The sequence below is a fragment of the Hyperoodon ampullatus genome, assembly GCF_949752795.1.
Source record: "Hyperoodon ampullatus genome assembly, chromosome: 12".
Taxonomy (NCBI): Eukaryota; Metazoa; Chordata; class Mammalia; order Artiodactyla; family Ziphiidae; genus Hyperoodon; species Hyperoodon ampullatus.
In genome coordinates, this window is record NC_136925.1 from 87,825,320 (window position 1) to 87,844,357 (window position 19,038).

The following is a 19,038-nucleotide window of genomic DNA, read 5'->3' on the forward strand; positions in this document are numbered from 1 at the left end:
TTGAATGCTTACTATGTGTCAGACACCGTTCTGGACCTTGGAGATTGAAGAACACCAACAAAACAGATTAAATCCTCTGACCTTGGGAACTTATATTCTAGTGAGAACTGGTGTTTTGATTGCTTATTTCATCCTTACGGTCTCCCGGGTAATAAAACCTATAGAAATTTTTTGTCGGTGTAAGAAACTGATGGATCCGAGATAAATGCTAGCTGTGTCCTACTTGTCACCAAGTATTGGCAACAGCATCTATCAGATGCTTGTTAAAACACGGCTTCCTTCACGGCCCTCTGCTACTTTAGTCAGCATTTACGGAGTTGCTGCTTTAGGCTGCGCAGTAGGTACACAGGTGACTCAGGTGGCTTCCAGAGAGACTTGTGGTCCGAATAGCTGGGCAGCCGGGGCCCCTGTCAGTCTGACGCGCCCAAGAGCTTGGGCTGCCTGCTGGAGAGCTGCAGCCAATCCGCAGGTGCCTGAAGTTCAGCTCCGCGCCACACTCGCAGGTGAGGGGGAGGAGGCCTGGATGCCGGCCGGGGTCTGTCTCACTCCAGGGCTGTTCTCTTCACCAGGTCACGCTGTCTTCTTAAGGTGTCGTTGCTGACCCGAGCCTGGTCAGCACGCGGAGTGAAATGGACTTAGTTTCCCTGTGTTCGTGGATGCTGACTTGTTACAAATGACCGTTTCCCTGGACACGTTGTCAGCCAAGCACGTGTCCTCGGGGTTGGGCCGAGGTCCTGTAGGTGTCGCTGGAGGCTTTTGAGATGTGGGCGGGCGCTTCCACTGTCTTTTGGAGGGACGGGGGTAGAAGCCGTTTTGTCCCTTGCTCTGGGTGGGGCTGTGCTCCGCAGGGAAGGAGCGGGTGGGGCTCCCCGTGATGGACTGACGGCCGCTCCTCTGCTGCTCGGGGACTCCCTGCCAACTCGGTGTCCCCTCAGCAGTCTGCCCACGCCGCGCGGAGCACGGCTGCCGTGTCCTCCAGCCCAGGGCTGGGGCGGGACGTGCCTTTCCCCCTGGACGGTCGCCTTCCTGCAGCTCACCCTCTCCTCCTCTCCCCTGCACGCGTCTGCATGGCCTCTGTCCGCCGCTGCCGCCTTCACCTGGGTCCTGCGCGTGTGTGCTAACCCCGGGGAGAAGGGGTCGCTTTGCCTGCCCCGGCTGGCGCGCTTCCTGCTACTGTCTCATCTCGGGCACTAACAACCTCACGGGCAGAACAGCGGTAACTGACCAAATGCTGGATGTGTCGGCTTTTCAATTAATATAAATAACTTTTCTTACAGAGTTTAATGTACTTTCATTTTATCCCTATCTGGTTAATTCTTCCGTATCCAGAATTCATTTCATTTCATAGCAGCTTATTTTGCAGAAATGTCCAGTGTCTTTGTTCAGGCTAAGTTTTAAGTGAGAATTTGGACTAAAGGAGGGAGAGAGCTGTTTTCCTGTCCTTCGACCCCGTGCGCCCCCAGGAGGAAGAGGGGGAGACACAGGGGGAGGAGGAGGTGCGGACGGGGGTGGGGGGGGTGGAGGACAGAGGAGAAATGGGGGTGGTGGGTGGGGGAGGGAGCGCCGATCGGGGCCACGTGCCCGGTGACCCCAGGAGGCTGAGGAGGAAGAGGCCGCCACCCACTTGGTGCCACTCGGGTCTGTATCTTTCTCGAGCGGCGCTCGCTGCCATTGTGGGCGGGTTTAGGGTGTCCTTGGCCTCTGCTTGCTCTCCTGCTTGAGATTCATTTCTGGCTGGCAGAGCTGGACCTTCTTACTTGGAATTTGTTTCTCAGATTTTGTGCCTTAGAGTCTGTCGTCTTAAATAGTACATGGAAATACTTCCTTTGTCTGTTTTTATATTTCAAGTGTCATTTTTTACATGTCGATGTAACAATCAAAACTTTCTCGTATATAAAGTTTACTCAGCCTTTCGGCATCTTATATCGGTTTGTTGAATTTTCTCCAAACTGATCATACAGGTTTTCATTGGATATTAACCAAACTTGGAGTTTCAGTTTTTTGTTCTTTTAAAGAAAAATGGAAACAAGGGATATTTAGTACCTATTTTGATATAATACATAAAGTAGAGTCTAAGACAAGTTTCTGTTGTTATTTTATTCCTGAAAAGGATTCCTTAATGTTTTCACGTGTTGGTTACTTTCATACTGTAAAAGAAGGGAGCAAATAGAGAGACAAATACGTTTCCTTTTTTACCTGGTATGTACTGAAAACAGTTTCTTCCCTGTTGTACTGGTTCGCTAAAACGTAAGCGAATGTAAGCTCTCTGGGGGCCAGGACGTGAGCTCACTTTCTCACCGCAAACCTCTGGCGTCAGCGCAGCGCCTGGGACACGGAAGCGCTGGTCAGCACTCCTTAAACGCGTGAGTCCCCGCCCTCCGTTCACAAGCGGGCGGCAAAGAGACGCCCCAGGCCCTCGTCCACCCAGCTGGCAGGCCTAGATGTGTGGACATGCTGTGCAGTGACACCAAAAGCGCCCTGAAAAACATTCTCAGGCTTTGCTCAGAGTGGTCTATTTTAAGTGCGTCCCAAATGTTGGACATTTGACTGGATGTTGCATATTCCGTTTGGTAACCCGAAATAGTATTCTAACGCTTGTGCCAACCAGGAGAAAGAAGAACACGAGTATCAGCTTGTTTAATTATATACACATAAAATAGGTTCTGAAGATTTGCTTCCGGGTTGGGGAGGACTAGGCAGGGGGCGGGTGGGAAGGTTACGGTTCACCGCGTCCTTTTTGTGCCTTTTGAATTTTGCGTCATGTGAATGTGTTACGTATTTTTAAGGCAAAAGTATAAAATGTTTCTAAAAAGCATTTAAAACCTCTGGAAGAAGCACTCGTCTGTGTGGCGGGGTTACTTCGGAAGATTTATCTCCGCCTTCAGAGGCGCTCCGGGTCTGTCGTAGCTCTCAAGTGAGGAGAAATGTGCTCTGGCACTTGAGCCAGAAATAGAGCATTCGTAGAATCCCTGTTGCGGAAGGGGATAAAATTTTAAGATTTTTGTTTTAAGCCAGAGTTTCACACATTTGTTACTGCCTGTGAGATGACTGTGCTTTTACCAAGGAGGGGCCTTGGATCTACAAGAAGCTGTCAGTTACACTGTGAGCGTTACTCGCCTCCGTTTCTGTTTTCTGCCCGAGGTCCCAGAACTCCGCTTTATCTACGACATGAGTGGCCACCGTTTAGGTTATTCAGGATATACCTGTAAAGGTATCTTTGTTTTCTGTTATTACTGTGAAGCAGAAAGAAGGAAGGGATTGGGAAGGTTTATTTCTGATCCGTCTGTCAATAGATTTCTGTTACAGTGAAAGGAGAGACTGAGAAAGTTTGTGTCTCTCCCTTTCTTTTTATATTTCTAAATCTGTGGATGTAAATGTTGATGCAGAAAAGTATATAATGCCCATTTATTAGCTCACAGGGTACCCTTCAGAAGCATACAAAATTCAGAAGAAAGCGAATGTGGATTTTTCTTTCACCCCTAAACAGACATATTGTTCATGTTCTTCTGCGTTTTTAAACATTGTAATTGAAACAGTTGTTCTTGATCACTGATTTGCTTCTTTTGCTTTCTTGATAATTCATTTGTATAATTCTGTGCCAGACCGTATCGCATTATTCTGTTTTCCGCCTTTTAGTTAATAATTCTTCACTGTTAATACACTAACGCTTTCTCGAGCGCACGCTGTGGACCGCGCGCTGTACTGAGCACCAGGTGTAGAGCGATTGTTTTAAAGACCTAGCCGCCTGGGAGCTCAGGGGTGGGAGAGGTGAGGAAGCAGAAACCCTCATCAGACATGGTCAGTGGGGTTGAGACGAAGTGGTTCACGGTGCCGTGGATGCCGGAGAGAATGCTTCTTGACAAGGACCGTCCTTAGGGCTGCCTGTGATGTTTAAAGCCAGCAGGATGATAAGCATCCCTCAGGGATTTGGGCTCAGCAGGTCTAGACGGGAACTGGTCCTGTCCAGGGAAAGCCCCACGTGACTCTGAGGCCCTGTTTTGGATCAGTACTTGGAGTTGAAATAAAGTTGTTTAAATGAGGCTTCAGCTGCCACCAAATCTGATGAGGATGTGCTGTGAAGCAACACAGACATGGAACCCGGTTTTTAGTGCCTGTGAGACGTGGTGTCTCTCGAATGCTGCTTCAGTCTCGTCTTGCCTTCACCCAGATCTCAGAGATTGCTGAAAGTTTGTCGTTAGTGTGTTATCTTGTGCACTCTCAAATTAGCAACCATTCTGACAGCTTGCACACCCATGTTCCTGGTGTCTTTGGTCTCTGAGAGTTGAGACCGCACCACACTAAGATTTTAGCAGTCTGCACTCTGTGTACACTGCAGTGTTTGCACTCCGATCCTGGGGCCTAGAGATTTTAACTGCAGCTCCTCGGTGAGTGATTCTGAAGCCGCTGAGGCTCTGGGGCAGCGGGGGCCTGCACAGCACGGGCACAGCAAGGCTGCTGCTGTCACGGCCCTGGGACCGTGTCCTGGCGCGTGGATGCCGAGGCCCCTGTCCCCCTGTGCCATAACGCTGAGATCAGAATGACCCTCTGTGTTAGGTGGGGTGGGTTAGCAGGTGAGGAGGGGAGGCGCACATCCGGGGGTCAGTGGGTAGGGGGTCGCGGCTCTTGTGGTCCCCCAAAGCCAGCCCATCAGAGAAAGTGATGCACAGGCAAGGGAAACATCTCAGCAGTTCCCGGAAGTATAAAATGACACAGAAATTAAAAAACCCAGTCTCTCCTCTTGTCCTCCACCCCAGTTCCACTCCGTGGAGGTGAGCACTGTTCATGGCAGTTCTGACTGGAACTTCATGCCAGTGGTGGCCGTCAGAATCACGTGGGGACACGGGCTGGGGCCTCATCCCTGGGGTCGGTCTGGTCCAGAGGGTCCGGGGTGAGCTGGGGGTCACACTCCTTCCATCGGAGGTTCCGCTGCGCCCCGGCAGTCTGTGAGGAGGTCCGGTCTGGAAGGAGGGTCTCCCTGTCTTCTTTAGAATCAGACACAAGTCCAGGACCGTGTGGTGGGGAAACATTTTTTTATGTGATAAGAAAACATCGGTATGAATGACGGCGTTAGTACCTTGAATTATATTTTAAACAGAAGCTGATGTGCTTATGTCTTACTTTGAATTTTGTGTGTTCAGTTACTTAAGTTGCATGAATAAATTTGGGGAGTTCTTTGAATAGAAATCCTGAGAATTGAGAACAGTGGTGTTGCTTCACAGATAACCTGCTGTTTGCTTGTTTGTTTCAAATAACACGATGAGCACATTCGACTTGGCTAGTGAAGCCCTGTCCTTCTCTCGTCGCAGATGGTTCCGACTCCAGAGACAAGCCGAAGCTCTACCGCCTTCAGCTGAGTGTCACTGAGGTCGGGACAGAGAAGTTCGACGACGGCTCCATCCAGGTGCGTGTCCTGCTGCCGCTCTGCCGCTTCGGGGGGTCATAGGGCAGCGTGCGGGCCTGCTGCGCTGTGGGTGAGTGAAAGGGAGTGAAAACCTTTGTACTTTAACGTAAGCAGCTTGCTTGCTCTGGGTCACTTCTCTCTGCTTCATTGTGAACAGAGCAGAGTGTGAGTTTCTGTCTCACTCCACCCCCAGACCTCCAGGGCTGTTTGCTTTTCTCCAAAAGATGGTGATGGTTTTATAGGTTGTTTCCAGATTACAAGATTAAGGGGGGTAACCTACGTGGAAGTGCCTGTCACTGGGTTGCACACACGCAGTAGGAGGCGTTCAGTGAAGTGTACTTAAAATGTTACCTGAGCCGCAGTGCTCGGGCTGGATTAGAACAGAGCTTAGCATGTCTGTGCGTTGGGAAGGGCAGGGCTGCTCGCTTCCTGGGGCTTGAGCGTGGGCAGATGTCCCTTTCTCTGTATTCTCACTTCTCAGTTACGGAATGAGGGGCCCGATTACTAATGTCATTTTCAGTTCTAACCCCATCCTCAGCACAGCAGTAAAACAGGTGAACAGGGATTTGTAGCCCTGATGATCTGTGTAGATTTACCCATTAATTGTCTAATATTCAAGATGACCACATTTTTTAAAATAAATTTATTTTATTTATTTATTTATTTTTGGCTGCGTTGGGTCATCTTTGCTGCGCGCGGGCTTTTCTCTAGTTGCGGTGAGCGGGGGCTACCCTTGTTGTGGTGTGCGGGCTTCTCAGTGCAGTAGCTTCTCTTGTTGCGCAGCACGGGCTCTAGGCTCGTGGGCTTCAGTAGTTGTGACACGTGGGCTCAGTAGTTGTGGCACATGGGCTCAGTAGTTTTGACTCACGGGCTCTAGAGCGCAGGCTCAGTAGTTGTGGCTCTCGGGCTTAGTTGCTCCGCGGCATGTGGGATCTTCCCGGGCCAGGGCTCGAATCCGTGACCCCTGCACTGGCAGGTGGATTCTTAACCACTGAGCCACCAGGGAAGCCCCCATATGCTTTTAAATGCAGAGTTATGGTACCCCTTAAATCAAGCTGCTGGATGGTGAAAATATTCAGTTATTTTGACAGTGTTTAATTAATAAATTAAGGGGAAATTCCCTGAAAGCACCAAAAATCCAGAGTTTATTCGATTATATTTATCATAAAACGGGGACTTAGTCTTAAAATTCAGTTTTTAAATCCTCTGTACTTGATGATGGAAGTTCCTTTGATTTTCCTTTCTTTCTAGTTGTTTGGTTCAGGAATTGAGCCCCATCACTGTGACCTCACAAACATGGATGGAGTGGTCACGGTCACGCCGAGAAGCATGGATGCCGAGACCTACGTGGACGGGCAGCGCATATCGGAGACGACGATGCTGCACAGCGGGATGAAGGTGCAGTTTGGGGTGTCCCATGTGTTTAAGTTCGTGGACCCCAGCCAGGACCACGCTCTGCCCAAGAGATCCGTGGATGGAGGCCTGATGGCAAAGGGTCCCAGACAAAGGCCTGGGTAAGGAGCATCCATCACCTTTAAGAATCCCAGAGTGTTGTGATCATGCTGAAAATGAAATGAATTAGCCATAGATTATGTGTTTTATTGTCTTTTATTTTAATTTTTAAAAATTCAAAGTTTGTGGTTTGTGGTTCAGGTTCTTGTTGATTTGGGTTGGTTTCAGAGAAGAAGAAGAAAAAAGAAAGGTCTTGACTTTGTCTTGAAATTGGAAGTTGTGGCTGGTTTTTAAATTATTTTTAAATTTTGTTTTTTAGCTGATACTCTTTTTAAAATAAATTTATTTATTTATTTTTGGCTGCGTTGGGTCTTCGTTGCTGCACACGGGTTTTCTCTAGTTGCCGCGAGTGGGGGCTACTCTTTGTTGCGGTGCGCGGTCTTCTCACTGCGGTAGCTTCTCTTGTTAAGGAGCATGGGCTCCAGGTGTGCGGGCTTCAGTAGTTATGGCACGCAGGCTCAGTAGTTGTGGCTCGCGGGCTCTAGAGCACAGGCTCACGAGTTGTGGCTCATGGGCTTAGCTGCTCCGCGGCACGTGGGGTCTTCCCGGACCAGGGCAGGGCTCGAACTCGTGTCCCCTGCATTGGCAGGCGGATTCTTAACCACTGCGCCACCAGGGAAGCCCTAGCTGATACTTTAAACCAACTTTATTGGAATTATGGTGTTCTGTGTAGTGAGCCTTACATCCCCGCGGTGTCTTTGTTGAGGTGTACCTTCTCTATTGCCAGCAGTGCAACGCATTGTTCTTTGTTAAGGGATTCAAGGTATTTGGCTCCACCTAGTGTCTGTCTGAGGACTTGCAACGTGGGCCCGTTGCTGGAAAAGGAAACTCCTTACCGTCTGGGAAAACTTCTCTGAGGGGGAGGGAATAAGACTTCTTTTTTGATAGTAACATTTTTTTCACGAATATACTACCCAGTGACTTTATGACCCATTTTACAGGTTGATGGGGTGTGGATCTTGGGAAGACAGGGGCAGTAGCTTCTCCCCCCTCCCTGTTGAGAGCACAGACGTAGCATTCCGCTGGTGGTCCCCTCCTCGTTCCTGTGCCTTGGTTTCCTGCGTGACCGGCCTCTGGTTAACCGCTCAGAGCCTCCACCTGGGGCCACGTGGGGATCGTCCCCGTTCCCTCGTGCTGGCCCTTTGCTAGCTCCCTGAGGGCACTAGGAGTTCTACCCTGATGGCTGCTGCCAGGCTGTTGAGGACGTCTTGGCCTCTCTCCTCACCGTGTCCACATTGAATCCTGGCGGTGGAGAAGGGTGAAGGGTGTCGTGGTTGGTGCAGATAAGACGTAACAGCGCTCCCAGGCGGACGCTCTGTGGCTCGCACACGTTCGCGTCAGCAGGGTGGGTGTAGGGACTGCCATGCGGGCGTGGGAATCTGACGCCTTCAGTGCCAGGGTTCAGCAAGTGACTGCGCTCTGAGTCCCCGAGAGAACCGGCGTGGGTCTGTACTTCACAGGAAGATCCCTGTCTCCAGCTTTAAACTGGACGCACGTATGATAAACCCATCCTTCCCTACTGTGTCTGGCAGGACCAGGTTTTTAAAATTCCTTTCTTCAAGGTTGTCTTTGTTTACCAGCCGGCTCCCCGTTTCCTGTCTCTTGTCATGACCTTCCCACTGGCTGTTCTCTTCAGCAGATGGTCTTGCTCAAACGGTTTCCATGTTAATTAGCAGCTTTCCTTCGCCCCGTTTCTTCCTCTCAGCACCAGACACCTGGACAGGGTAAAGCCCGCCTGCTTAGTAGCCTCACACTTATTCCTCGGAAGTTTCTCCAGAGAACTTACCGTGTGAGCAGTTCTCCTGGTGTGTTGTGTATCGTCTGTCAGCAGTGCCTACGATTACTGCCTCTTATTCGCAACTGGGCTTTACTTCGAGGTTTTATATCATATTTATTTTGATGGTGTTGGTGGTGTTGCTGTCCTAAACACAGTTCTACAAACGGTCTCTGTCCCACTCTTGCAGTCGGCGCTTCAGTTTTGTGGGTGATGTTTTTCTGTGTGAGGACATCCGTCTCCTACTGCTTTTAGCCTTAATGGTTCCTGCTCTGGAGGCCTGCGGTTGTTGATTCTTCTCTTGTCTCTGGCTGAAAGCAGAGATCGTGTAAGGGCGTGGCGAACATCTCATTGTGGGGTAGTGCTGCTGTGACATTTTATTTTTATTACATCTTTTTCCTGCAGAACTAGTCAAAACTGCTTAGTGGTTGAATATACCAGTACTTACACGTACATCCATAAAGTAGAACGGACTTTCCTTTTTTATAGGAAAATTAATTAATTAATTGATTAATTAATTAAAATTAATACTGTTCTCATGTTAAACTGTTACGCAGATTTCTAGGTAGATAACTCATGTGTTCCTTTTTTTCACACATGTATGTATATTTCTTAAATGAGCCATAATTGGCATATTAGTTCAGGTGTGTGACATAGTGATTCAGTATTTGTATGTATTGTGAGGTGATCACAGTAAGTCTAGTCACGTCCGTCGCCACACGTAGTTATGCAGAGTTTTCTCCTGTGCTGAGAACTTCAGGATCTGCTCTTAGCAGCTCTCAGCTGTGCAGCACAGTCTTAGGAACTGTAGTCACTGTGCTGTGCATTCCATCCCCAGGACTTAGTTATTTTAAACTGGAAGCCTGTACCTTTTGACCCATTTTGGCGTTCCCCCCACCACCCGGACACCCCTGCCTCTGGTACCCACCAGTGTGTGTGTCTGTGAGCTTGGCTGTTTTGTTGTGACTGTGTTTTTATAGACAGTTTTCAAAGCTCACTTCCCATTTACAGTTACTACAGAGTATAGGCTCTGCCCCCCACGTCGCACAACATATCCTGGAGCCCGCGGTGCACCCGGCGGTGTGCGCCTCCCATCCCACGGCCCCTGTACCGCCCTCCTCCCCACCCCCGTCGTAACCACTGGTTTGTTCTCTGTGTCTGTGAGTCTGCTTCTTTTTTCTTATATTCACTAGTTTGTTGTATTTTTCAGGTGGTATCTATAGTATTTGTCTTTCTCTTTCTGACTTGACTTGACTTAGCATAATGCCCTCCAGGTCCATCCATGTTGCTGCAAATGGCAAAATTTCATTCCTTTTATGGCTGTCTTGTTGCTTTAAGTTCCACATATAAGTGAGATCATATGGTAATTGTCTTTCTCTGTCTGACTTATTTCAGTGAGCACAGTTTCTTCAAGGTCCATCCATGTTGTCACAAATGGCAAGACATCCTTCATTTTTACGGTTGAATAATATTCCTGTGAGTCTGTATACACAGATACAGGCGTGCGTGCACACACACACACACACACACACTCACTATATCTTCTTTATCCATTCTTCCATCAGTGGACACTTAGGCTGCTTCCATATCTTGGCTATTGTGAGTAAGACTGCAGTGAACATGAGGTGAGGATATCGTATCAAGTCAGTGTTCTCATCATCTTTGGATATACACCCAGAAGTGGGATTGCTGGGTCATACGGTAGCTCTAGTGTTAATTGTTGAGGAACCTCCATTACTGGTCTCCATAGTGGCTGCACCGATTTCCATTCCCACCAACAGTGCACGAGTGTTCCCTTTTCTCCACACCCTCACCAACACATACCTCTTGTCCTTTTGATGATGGGCATTCTGATAGGTGTGAGGTGATGTCTCCTTACGGTTTTGATTTGCGTTTCCCTGATGATTAATGATGTCGAGCATTTTGCCATGTACTTGTTGGTGATCTGTATGTCTTTAGAAAATGTTTATTCAGATCCTCTGCCCGTTTGTTAATTGTTTTTAGTTTTGGGAGGAGATGTTGTTACTGAGTTGTATGAAGTCTTTATATATTTTGGATATTAACCCCTTATCAGATATATGGTTTGCAAATATTTTCTCCCCTTGCACACATTGCTTCTTCATTTTGTCGGTGGTTTCCTTTGCTGTGCAGAAGCTTTTAGTTTGCTGCAGTCCCACTTGTTTATTTTGCTTTTGTTGCCTTTACTTTTTTGTCAGATACAAAAACTCATCACCAAGACAAGTGTCAAGGAGCTTACTGCCTATGTTTTCTTCTGGGAGTTTATGGTTTCAGATCTTACTCAAGCCTTTGGTCCATTTTGAGTTAATTTTTGTGTTTGGTGTAAGATAGTGATCCATTCTCATTCTTTTGCACGTGGCTGTCCAGTGTTCCCAACACTTTTTATCGAAGAGACTGTCCTATGTATTCTCTGTCATTGTGTATTCCTAGCTCCTTTGTCATAGATTAATTGACCATATGTGTGTGGGTTTATTTCTGGGCTCTCTGTCCTGTTCCATTGATCTGTGTGTCTTTTTTTATGCTCATATCATCCTGTCCTGATTACTATAGCTTTGTACAATAATATAGTTTGAAATCAGGGAGTAATTTGTTCTTTTTCTTTGTTCTTTCTCGAGAAAGCTTTATTCTTTCTCAGGGTTGCTTTCACTACTTGGGATCTTCTGTGGTTCCATACAAATTTTAGAATTGTTCTATTTTTGTGAAAAATGCCGTTGGAATTTTGATAGGGATTCCACTGAATGTATAGATTGCCTTGGGTGGTATGGACATTTTAACAATATTAATTCTTCCAGTCCATGAGCACAAAATAACAAATATCTTCCATTTATTTGTATCTTCTTCAATTTCTTTGATCAGTATCTTGGAGTTTTCAGTGTACTGGTCTTTCACCTCTTTGGTTAAATTTATTTTTAGGTGTTTTATTTATTCTTTTTGATGTGGCTGTAAATGGGATATTTTATTACTTGTGTATAGAAACACAACATATTTTTGTTATTGGTTTTGAACCCTGTAGGCTTACTGGATTGGCTTATTCTAACAAATTTTTTTTAGTGCAGTCTTTAGGGTTTTCTGTATGTAACATCTTGTCATCTGCAAATAGTGACAGTTTCCCTTGTTTTCTGATTTAGATGGTTCTTATTTCTTTTTCTTGCCTAATTGCTCTGGCTTTGTTGAATAAAATTGGTGAGAGTGGGCATCCTTGTCTTCTTCCTGATCTTAGAGGAAATGCTTTCAGTTCTTCACTGTTGAGTATGATGTTAGCTTAGGTTTGTCATACATGGCCTTTATGATGATGAGGGATGTTTCTTCTGTACCCACTTTGTGGAGAGTTTTTATCACAAATGGCTGTTGAATTTTGTCAGATCTTGTTCTGCATATGTTGAGATGATCACGTGGGTTTTTTATCCTTTTTGTTAGCGTGGTGTGCCACGTTGATGGATTTGCGGCTGTTGAACCATCTGTGTGCATCCCTGGGATAAATCACACTTGATCATGGTGTATGAGCCTCTTAACAGGTGTTTTAGGGCTCTTTTCCCTTTGGTTGGGCCTCTCTCATGAACTGGAATAAATGGATTGCATTCACCCTTCATTTGTGCCGAAGAGCTATAGCTTGCCTCAGATTATTGACTCTTTAAAATGAGATTTTGTTTATATTCTGAACTAATTTTTCATAATGATAAGTTTAACAGTTTCGGTATTTTTGAGATATTCTTAAAAACTGTTTAGAATTACTCTGGTTCTAATTATTGACATTATCAAAAATTTCTCCATTTCTTTATTTGTAGCCTAATAGTGGTATCCGTGAGCTTTTAAAAAACCATCAGCTTGGCTTTCAGGCAGGAGTCAGCTGGGCCTGTGCCCTGTCTTCATGCCCACTCCACCCCCCACCCCACCCCACCCCACCCCGGCCTTCCCTGAGTCCACACGTGGGCTCCTGGCACCTCGGGCGTCTGCGCTGTCTTTATGTGCCATTTGCAGCCTAGAGAGACTCACTGATGGAACACCTTTCTCTTTTTTTCTTTATGCTTCCTTTCAATTTTTTGTTATTAGTTTTCAAAAATCTGATCTCGAGTATTCAGTATACATTGGTAGGAAAAGTTCATAAAGTTACAGTAGTTTTTTAATTCATTAAGTTCATATTCTGACAGTAAAGTATTTCTTGAAGATCTTTGAACATTGGGATGTTTAGCTAACTATTCCTTTTGTATTATAAAGAAGAGACTACCTCTTATCATTGGACAGTTATTAATTCTATGTATTTCTTATTTTATCTCAACAGAATTGTTCCAGAGACAACTTTTGATTTAGGAGGCGACGTTCGTAGTGGAACAGCATTACCGGCGAGCAAGGTAGGTGGTTGTCTCTTACTGACAGGACTGTGTCTTTCACACAGCAGGACGTCCTTGATGAATTACTGATAACATCCTCGTAAAAGTATTGTACAGACAGACGTTAATAGTGGCCTACGTGTGGGTGTCCTAACCACTTGTGTTTCTCGTGGTGATTCGTGAGCAGCAGACTGTCTTTTCCCCTAAGGCCGGGAGGTTGTGCTTTCTCTCCCAGGCAGTGTGTCCTAGGCTTGTCCTCTGTGTGGCCAGCCTTTCTCGGTCAGGCCACCCCCACAGATAACGGACTCCTGCCCTCTTACCTCGGCTTGGGTCCCGGCTCCCGGCTGCCGCTTCACGTCCGTGGGCGCTGTGCTCTCTCTCTCTCTCTCGCACGGCTGGTTTACTTCTGTCCTCGTGCTGGTTATAGACTGCTGGGCAGCACCCCACGCCCAGACTCGGTGGACGGAAACAGCAGCTGTTTTGTTTCTTCGTAGCTGTGCAGAGCGGTTTGGACTCAGCCTGCTTGCTGGTCTTGCTGGTGGCTCCTTGTGTGGACGGAAACAGCAGCTGTTTTGTTTCTTCGTGGCTGTGCAGAGCGGTTTGGACTCAGCCTGCTTGCTGCTCTTGCTGGTGGCTCCTTGTGTGGACGGAAACAGCAGCTGTTTTGTTTCTTCGTGGCTGTGCAGAGCGGTTTGGACTCAGCCTGCTTGCTGCTCTTGCTGGTGGCTCCTTGTGTGGACGGAAACAGCAGCTGTTTTGTTTCTTCGTGGCTGTGCAGAGCGGTTTGGACTCAGCCTGCTTGCTGCTCTTGCTGGTGGCTCCTTGTGTGGACGGAAACAGCAGCTGTTTTGTTTCTTTGTGGCTGTGCAGAGCGGTTTGGACTCAGCCTGCTTGCTGCTCTTGCTGGTGGCTCCTTGTGTGGACGGAAACAGCAGCTGTTTTGTTTCTTCGTGGCTGTGCAGAGCGGTTTGGACTCAGCCTGCTTGCTGGTCTTGCTGGTGGCTCCTTGTGTGGACGGAAACAGCAGCTGTTTTGTTTCTTTGTGGCTGTGCAGAGCGGTTTGGACTCAGCCTGCTTGCTGCTCTTGCTGGTGGCTCCTTGTGTGGACGGAAACAGCAGCTGTTTTGTTTCTTCGTGGCTGTGCAGAGCGGTTTGGACTCAGCCTGCTTGCTGGTCTTGCTGGTGGCTCCTTGTGTGGACGGAAACAGCAGCTGTTTTGTTTCTTCGTGGCTGTGCAGAGCGGTTTGGACTCAGCCTGCTTGCTGCTCTTGCTGCTCTTGCTGCTCTTGCTGCTCTTGCTGCTCTTGCTGCTCTTGCCGCTCTTGCTGCTCTTGCCGGTGGCTCCTCGTGGGGACGGTTGGTGGCTGGGACCCCTCGCCCATCTCTCTCCCCGGGGGCGGCGGACGTCTTGGTGCCTCACGAGAAGCCAGAGCTCCCAGGCCTTGCCCCTTCCGCCGCGCCGTTCACGGGCCCGGCCCGGGGGCAGGAGCTGCTCGCGGTGGCTCATCTTCCGGCACCGGGACAGGTTTTTAAAACCCTTCCTTCCTGTCCTCTCCAGCTACTGCCCGTTTCCTACTCGTGTCCTCAGCACGGTTTCTGGCAGGGGTCCTTGGCGGTGGCCGTGTCCACGGCCTGCGCTCCATCTCCTTCCCCTGCCCGTTCGCAGGGCCGCGCCTGTCCCGGGCACCGACGCCCCCGGTTCCAGGTCCCGCGTGGTCCGTCTCGGCGGTGCCGGCACCACCCAGCCGGTGCACGCCCTCCGCCCCAGGGCCTCTCTCGCCCCCGTCTCAAGGCACCTTCCTCCTCAGTCTGATTGGTGGGTCGCCCCCACCACCGCCTGATTCTGAAATTGGGGGCCAAGGCTTCAGACCTTGGGCCCCCCTCTTCTGTTGGTACCTGTTCCCCAGCTGACCTCAGGCAGCTGGATGCCCTCTGCGTGCGCGCCACTCCCGTCTTGGGCGCCAACCCCCCAGACTCTGCAGCGCCCATCACATTCAGCGCAGCTGAGACAGACGGAGACCTTCTTTCTCACGCACCTTCTCTCCCTCCGCCTCCCCCACCTCGGGGCCTGACGTCCCGTCCCCCAGCGTCCTCGGCATCGCTCGACAGAAACCCGTCGCAGGCCGCCCTGGTCCCCCCCGTCCCCTCACCCGGTCACCCCGTCACCCGGTCATCGGCGGGTCCCGCCGGCTCGGCCCCTGCCCTCTGACCCTCCTTTGTGTGTCGTCCCCGGGAGAGTCTGGCTCAGGCCGCAGCCGTCCTGTGGCAGAGGGACCGCAGAGCTTCTTAGACGGCAGCCCCTCCTCTGCTCTTGCCTGGCCCGTCATTCTCTTCCCGGCAGCTGAACCGAGGTATTAAAGACGTGAATTAGACGTTGCTGCTGACCTGCTTCCGAAGCCTCCAGGTGGTTTCTTGTCCCGCTGTCACACGGTCGTTCATCGCTCTGTGTCACACAGCTCCTGGGGCCTGGCCCCCTTCCCTCTCAGCTCAGCATGTGCCACCACTGCTTCTGTTCCCGGGACGCCCACCCCCGTCCCACCCGAAGGCGGGTGGGCCCGCTTCTCGTGGAACGCTCCCTCCGCTGGTTGTCCCCCGGCGAGCCCCTTCTTACCTCGGACTTCATCTGAAGTCTCCTCCGTGAAGGGGTCTTCCTTGAGCGCCCTGGCACTAGTACACACCGTACTTGAAATTCTTTGTGCAGCCTTTGATACCGTACGCTACTTGTTTGTTGATTGACTGTGGAGTGTGAGCTCTGTGAGGGTAGTAGGACTTGTGTGCTCACTGCTGCACTTTTGCTGCTTAGAAAAATGCCTAGTAGTACATAAAAGTCTCAGTAAAGATCTACTAAGCAATTTAATGAATAAGTACTCTCAGAACCCAATATAATTACCACCTTTATAAAAAATTTTGCTTCTTATAAAAATGCATAGTCAATATAGAAAACTTGGTTAAATTGAGAAAACATGTAAAAAAACCAAAAACAGTTCATCCACAGTTCATGGTTGGCTTTTGGTAAAATTTTGGTAGATCCTTTTCTGAACTCTTGTATGCATGTGTGTGTTCATGTGTGTATTTTAACATGATTAAATCCTTCTCCACACACAGATACACACCTTTCTTTCCTGCTTCCTTCAGCTGTTTTGTGAGCATTTGTTCTAAAAATCATTTGAAAACAGCTAAAGTGGTTTTGTAACATGTTAGTTTATAAACATATCAGTTTATTTGTTCATTGCCTTATCATTATTCATTTATAACAATCTTTTGTACTCTAAATATTGCCATCCACTGACCAAGCAATTTTATTTCTGTAGCCATCCTTAACAAAGTAATTAATTACTGTGTGTAAATACGTGTGTGTGTGTGTGTATTTATATATATACACACACAAACAAGCACAGCTATCCTGACACTTTATACTGATGAACATTTTAAACAACCTAATAAAAATTGGTTTAATGAACCTTGATGAATAGACAACAAAATGTTAATACAGCCATTACAATTCTGTAACATAAAAATAATATTACGAGATGTCTACAACATAAGAAAAAGTATCTTTTGCAGAGTGTAGGCTGTGTAATGTCATTTATGGGAAATATAAAGAATGGAAAGATACATCCTGCACAATGTTCATCTCTGGTTGGTCAGGCCAGGATGATTTTTATTTACTTATCTGTGCTCAGTTTCTACAGTAAGGGATGTAGCAAGAAGTCTTACATAAATTTTTTGCTGCAGTGGATTTTTTACCTAAGTTTATTGATTCTGTTCTGATTGTTTTCTGAATATCAGTAACTCATCCCTCCGTCAGCCACAGGCTGGCTAGGAGTGGGCACTGCTTGGAGGGACTTAAATGTACTGTGTTGGGTTGCTTTATAGGTGTCTTTTCCCCGTGTTGATTAAGGGCAAGAAGTAAGCCAGTTTCTGTACTGAATTCTTCACTAGGTTTTGAGCTGTGATGAGTGAATTTTTACCTCCTTCCTTAAAGCTCACAAGTAAACAAAGGCCTGCCTCTTCACATGGTGCTCATACCCTGTCCACTGTGTCCTGACCCAAGAGAACTCTGTGGAGTCAGGTCGCTGCTATTACTGCACTTTCTGCAGGGCCATGGTGTGTGTGCCTCATGCCTGCATGCCTGTGTTTTAGAGCCAGATGGGGAAAGTGGCCGTGTGTGCTGTTATTCTCTCAGTGACTGTGCTCTCGGGCACACTGCTGTGGACGTGGCATCCTCGGCACTGCTGGGCCCCTCCTGGCCCCTGCTGTCCCTCTGCGGCCCCCGCCTGCCTCCCCCGCGACGCTGACTGAGTGTGAAGCGTGGTTGGTCCGCGTGCTGTGTTTAAACGCCCTGTGTTTCCCCTGGACTTAGAGCTCCTCCAGGCTGGACGGCGACAGGGGGCTGTCTGCCGCCAGCACCGCCGAGCGAGGGATGGTGAAGCCCATGGTCAGAGTGGAGCAGCAGCTGGACTACCGCAGGCAAGAAAGCAGGTGGGAAATGGGTGCCTTTTTAATTATGAAAGGAGTGAAAGTACACCTGGAGAGGGTTACGGTTAAAGGTTACTCACTCTAGAGGTTTAGCTGACATTTTTAGAATGTTAGCAGTACGTTAAGGTTATTTCCTTTTCATGTTACCGAATTGAAAAAAAAATGCTTCATCAACCATTAATCCTTCACTTACATGCCATGGCCTCATCCCGTTGAAACGGGAGGCAGTTTGAATTAAGATGTTTCAGTGTTAAATGTGCTACTTGGTAAAAACAGGGAGAAAGGGAATTTTTGTAGGATTTCAGTATTTGACCATTTTGATATTTAGACAAGACTAATCATTTTACCCATTTCTAGAGGAAATCCTCACGTGTTTAAAAATACACAGAGCCAAAAATGACGTTGAAGTTGAGTGTTTCCGAGTTACGGAGTGCCGTCCTGCTCCGTCTCACGCTCTGAGGGCTCCCTGTTGATAGCCGGACGTGAGGCTTTTTCTCTGCTGGCGTTGGTCTTGCCTAGTTTTTTTGAACAGAGAACTTAGACCTTTTGTTATTTCCTTTTCTTAAGATTTTTAAATATATCTCACCTTAAGTCGGAATTCTGTTTCCTTGTGGCTTCTAAAATTGTTTCAGTGTTGGAAGGCATGGTGGTTCATTGTACGTGTTGAGCCCTCCTGCTCAGGCAGAAACGGGAGCTTGGTGTGAATACTCTCATTATCGGCAGTGGAACCAGGAACGCTCGTCTTTTGGTGCTATTCAGATTTTTGACGAGGCCTTTCTGACTGTTCCCTTTCACACATCCAGTAACCAAGGCATTAGCTGAGGCAGGTCACTTACCGGTTTGGTGACAAGCAACTGATACAGTTCCTAAGTTTTCCATCTTGCAGCAGAGGGCACTGTACATTATAAGATTTTAATATCATTCATCATAGTAATTAAATCTGTAGACTCATCTGGGAATCTCAAATTTTTACCTTATTTTTATTATGGGCTTTTGGTTATTATTCAGTATTTTTTTGTGAATTTTTTTACAATTACAATATGAATCACTATACATGGAGAATTTTTTTTTAGGTATAATAATAAATAGCCTACTTTCTGTGTCCGGACTTGTTTTTGGTAGTGTATTCTAGAATTAGATGTTCAGAGCGGTGAATTAGTATTATAAGGAGTTAACCTCCATTTACTTATAAGGTGGTCAAGAGGTATGTATCGTGGTTCTTAGCCCATAAATACTTGAATAAGCAAATAATCGATAGGGGAGGCGAAGATTGATTAGGATAATGTTTTTAGGATATGCAAAATTAATAAGTATATACTTACTAACTTATTAATACAGTTAATAAATAATGATAATATAGTGTCAGAATAGCCATATGATGATTAATTGTATGTCAGAAATTATTTTCTCCTGTGAGCATATATTTTAATTAAGTTTTTTGCAAGGTCATATTCTTTTGTTTTGCCAAGACTTGTTTAAGTTTTATTGGAACTATAAATGTGTGTTGCTTTGTTGATATGAAGCCA

The 19,038-nt window shown here is 47.4% G+C and overlaps 1 protein-coding gene across 3 annotated transcripts in view; it reads left to right on the forward strand.

Moving 5' to 3' along the window:
• The window catches only part of AFDN (afadin, adherens junction formation factor), a gene marked incomplete at its 3' end in the record, with an annotated part of 134,584 nt that overhangs the window by 64,629 nt on the left and 50,917 nt on the right, over nt 1–19,038 (forward strand). For all 3 annotated transcript variants that reach the window (XM_079716403.1, XM_079716402.1, XM_079716401.1), the window contains exons 9-12: nt 5,307–5,401; nt 6,653–6,915; nt 12,985–13,054; nt 17,397–17,515. In XM_079716403.1, the coding sequence (XP_079572529.1) occupies nt 5,307–5,401; nt 6,653–6,915; nt 12,985–13,054; nt 17,397–17,515 (547 nt within the window). The remainder of the gene's footprint in view (nt 1–5,306; nt 5,402–6,652; nt 6,916–12,984; nt 13,055–17,396; nt 17,516–19,038) is intronic.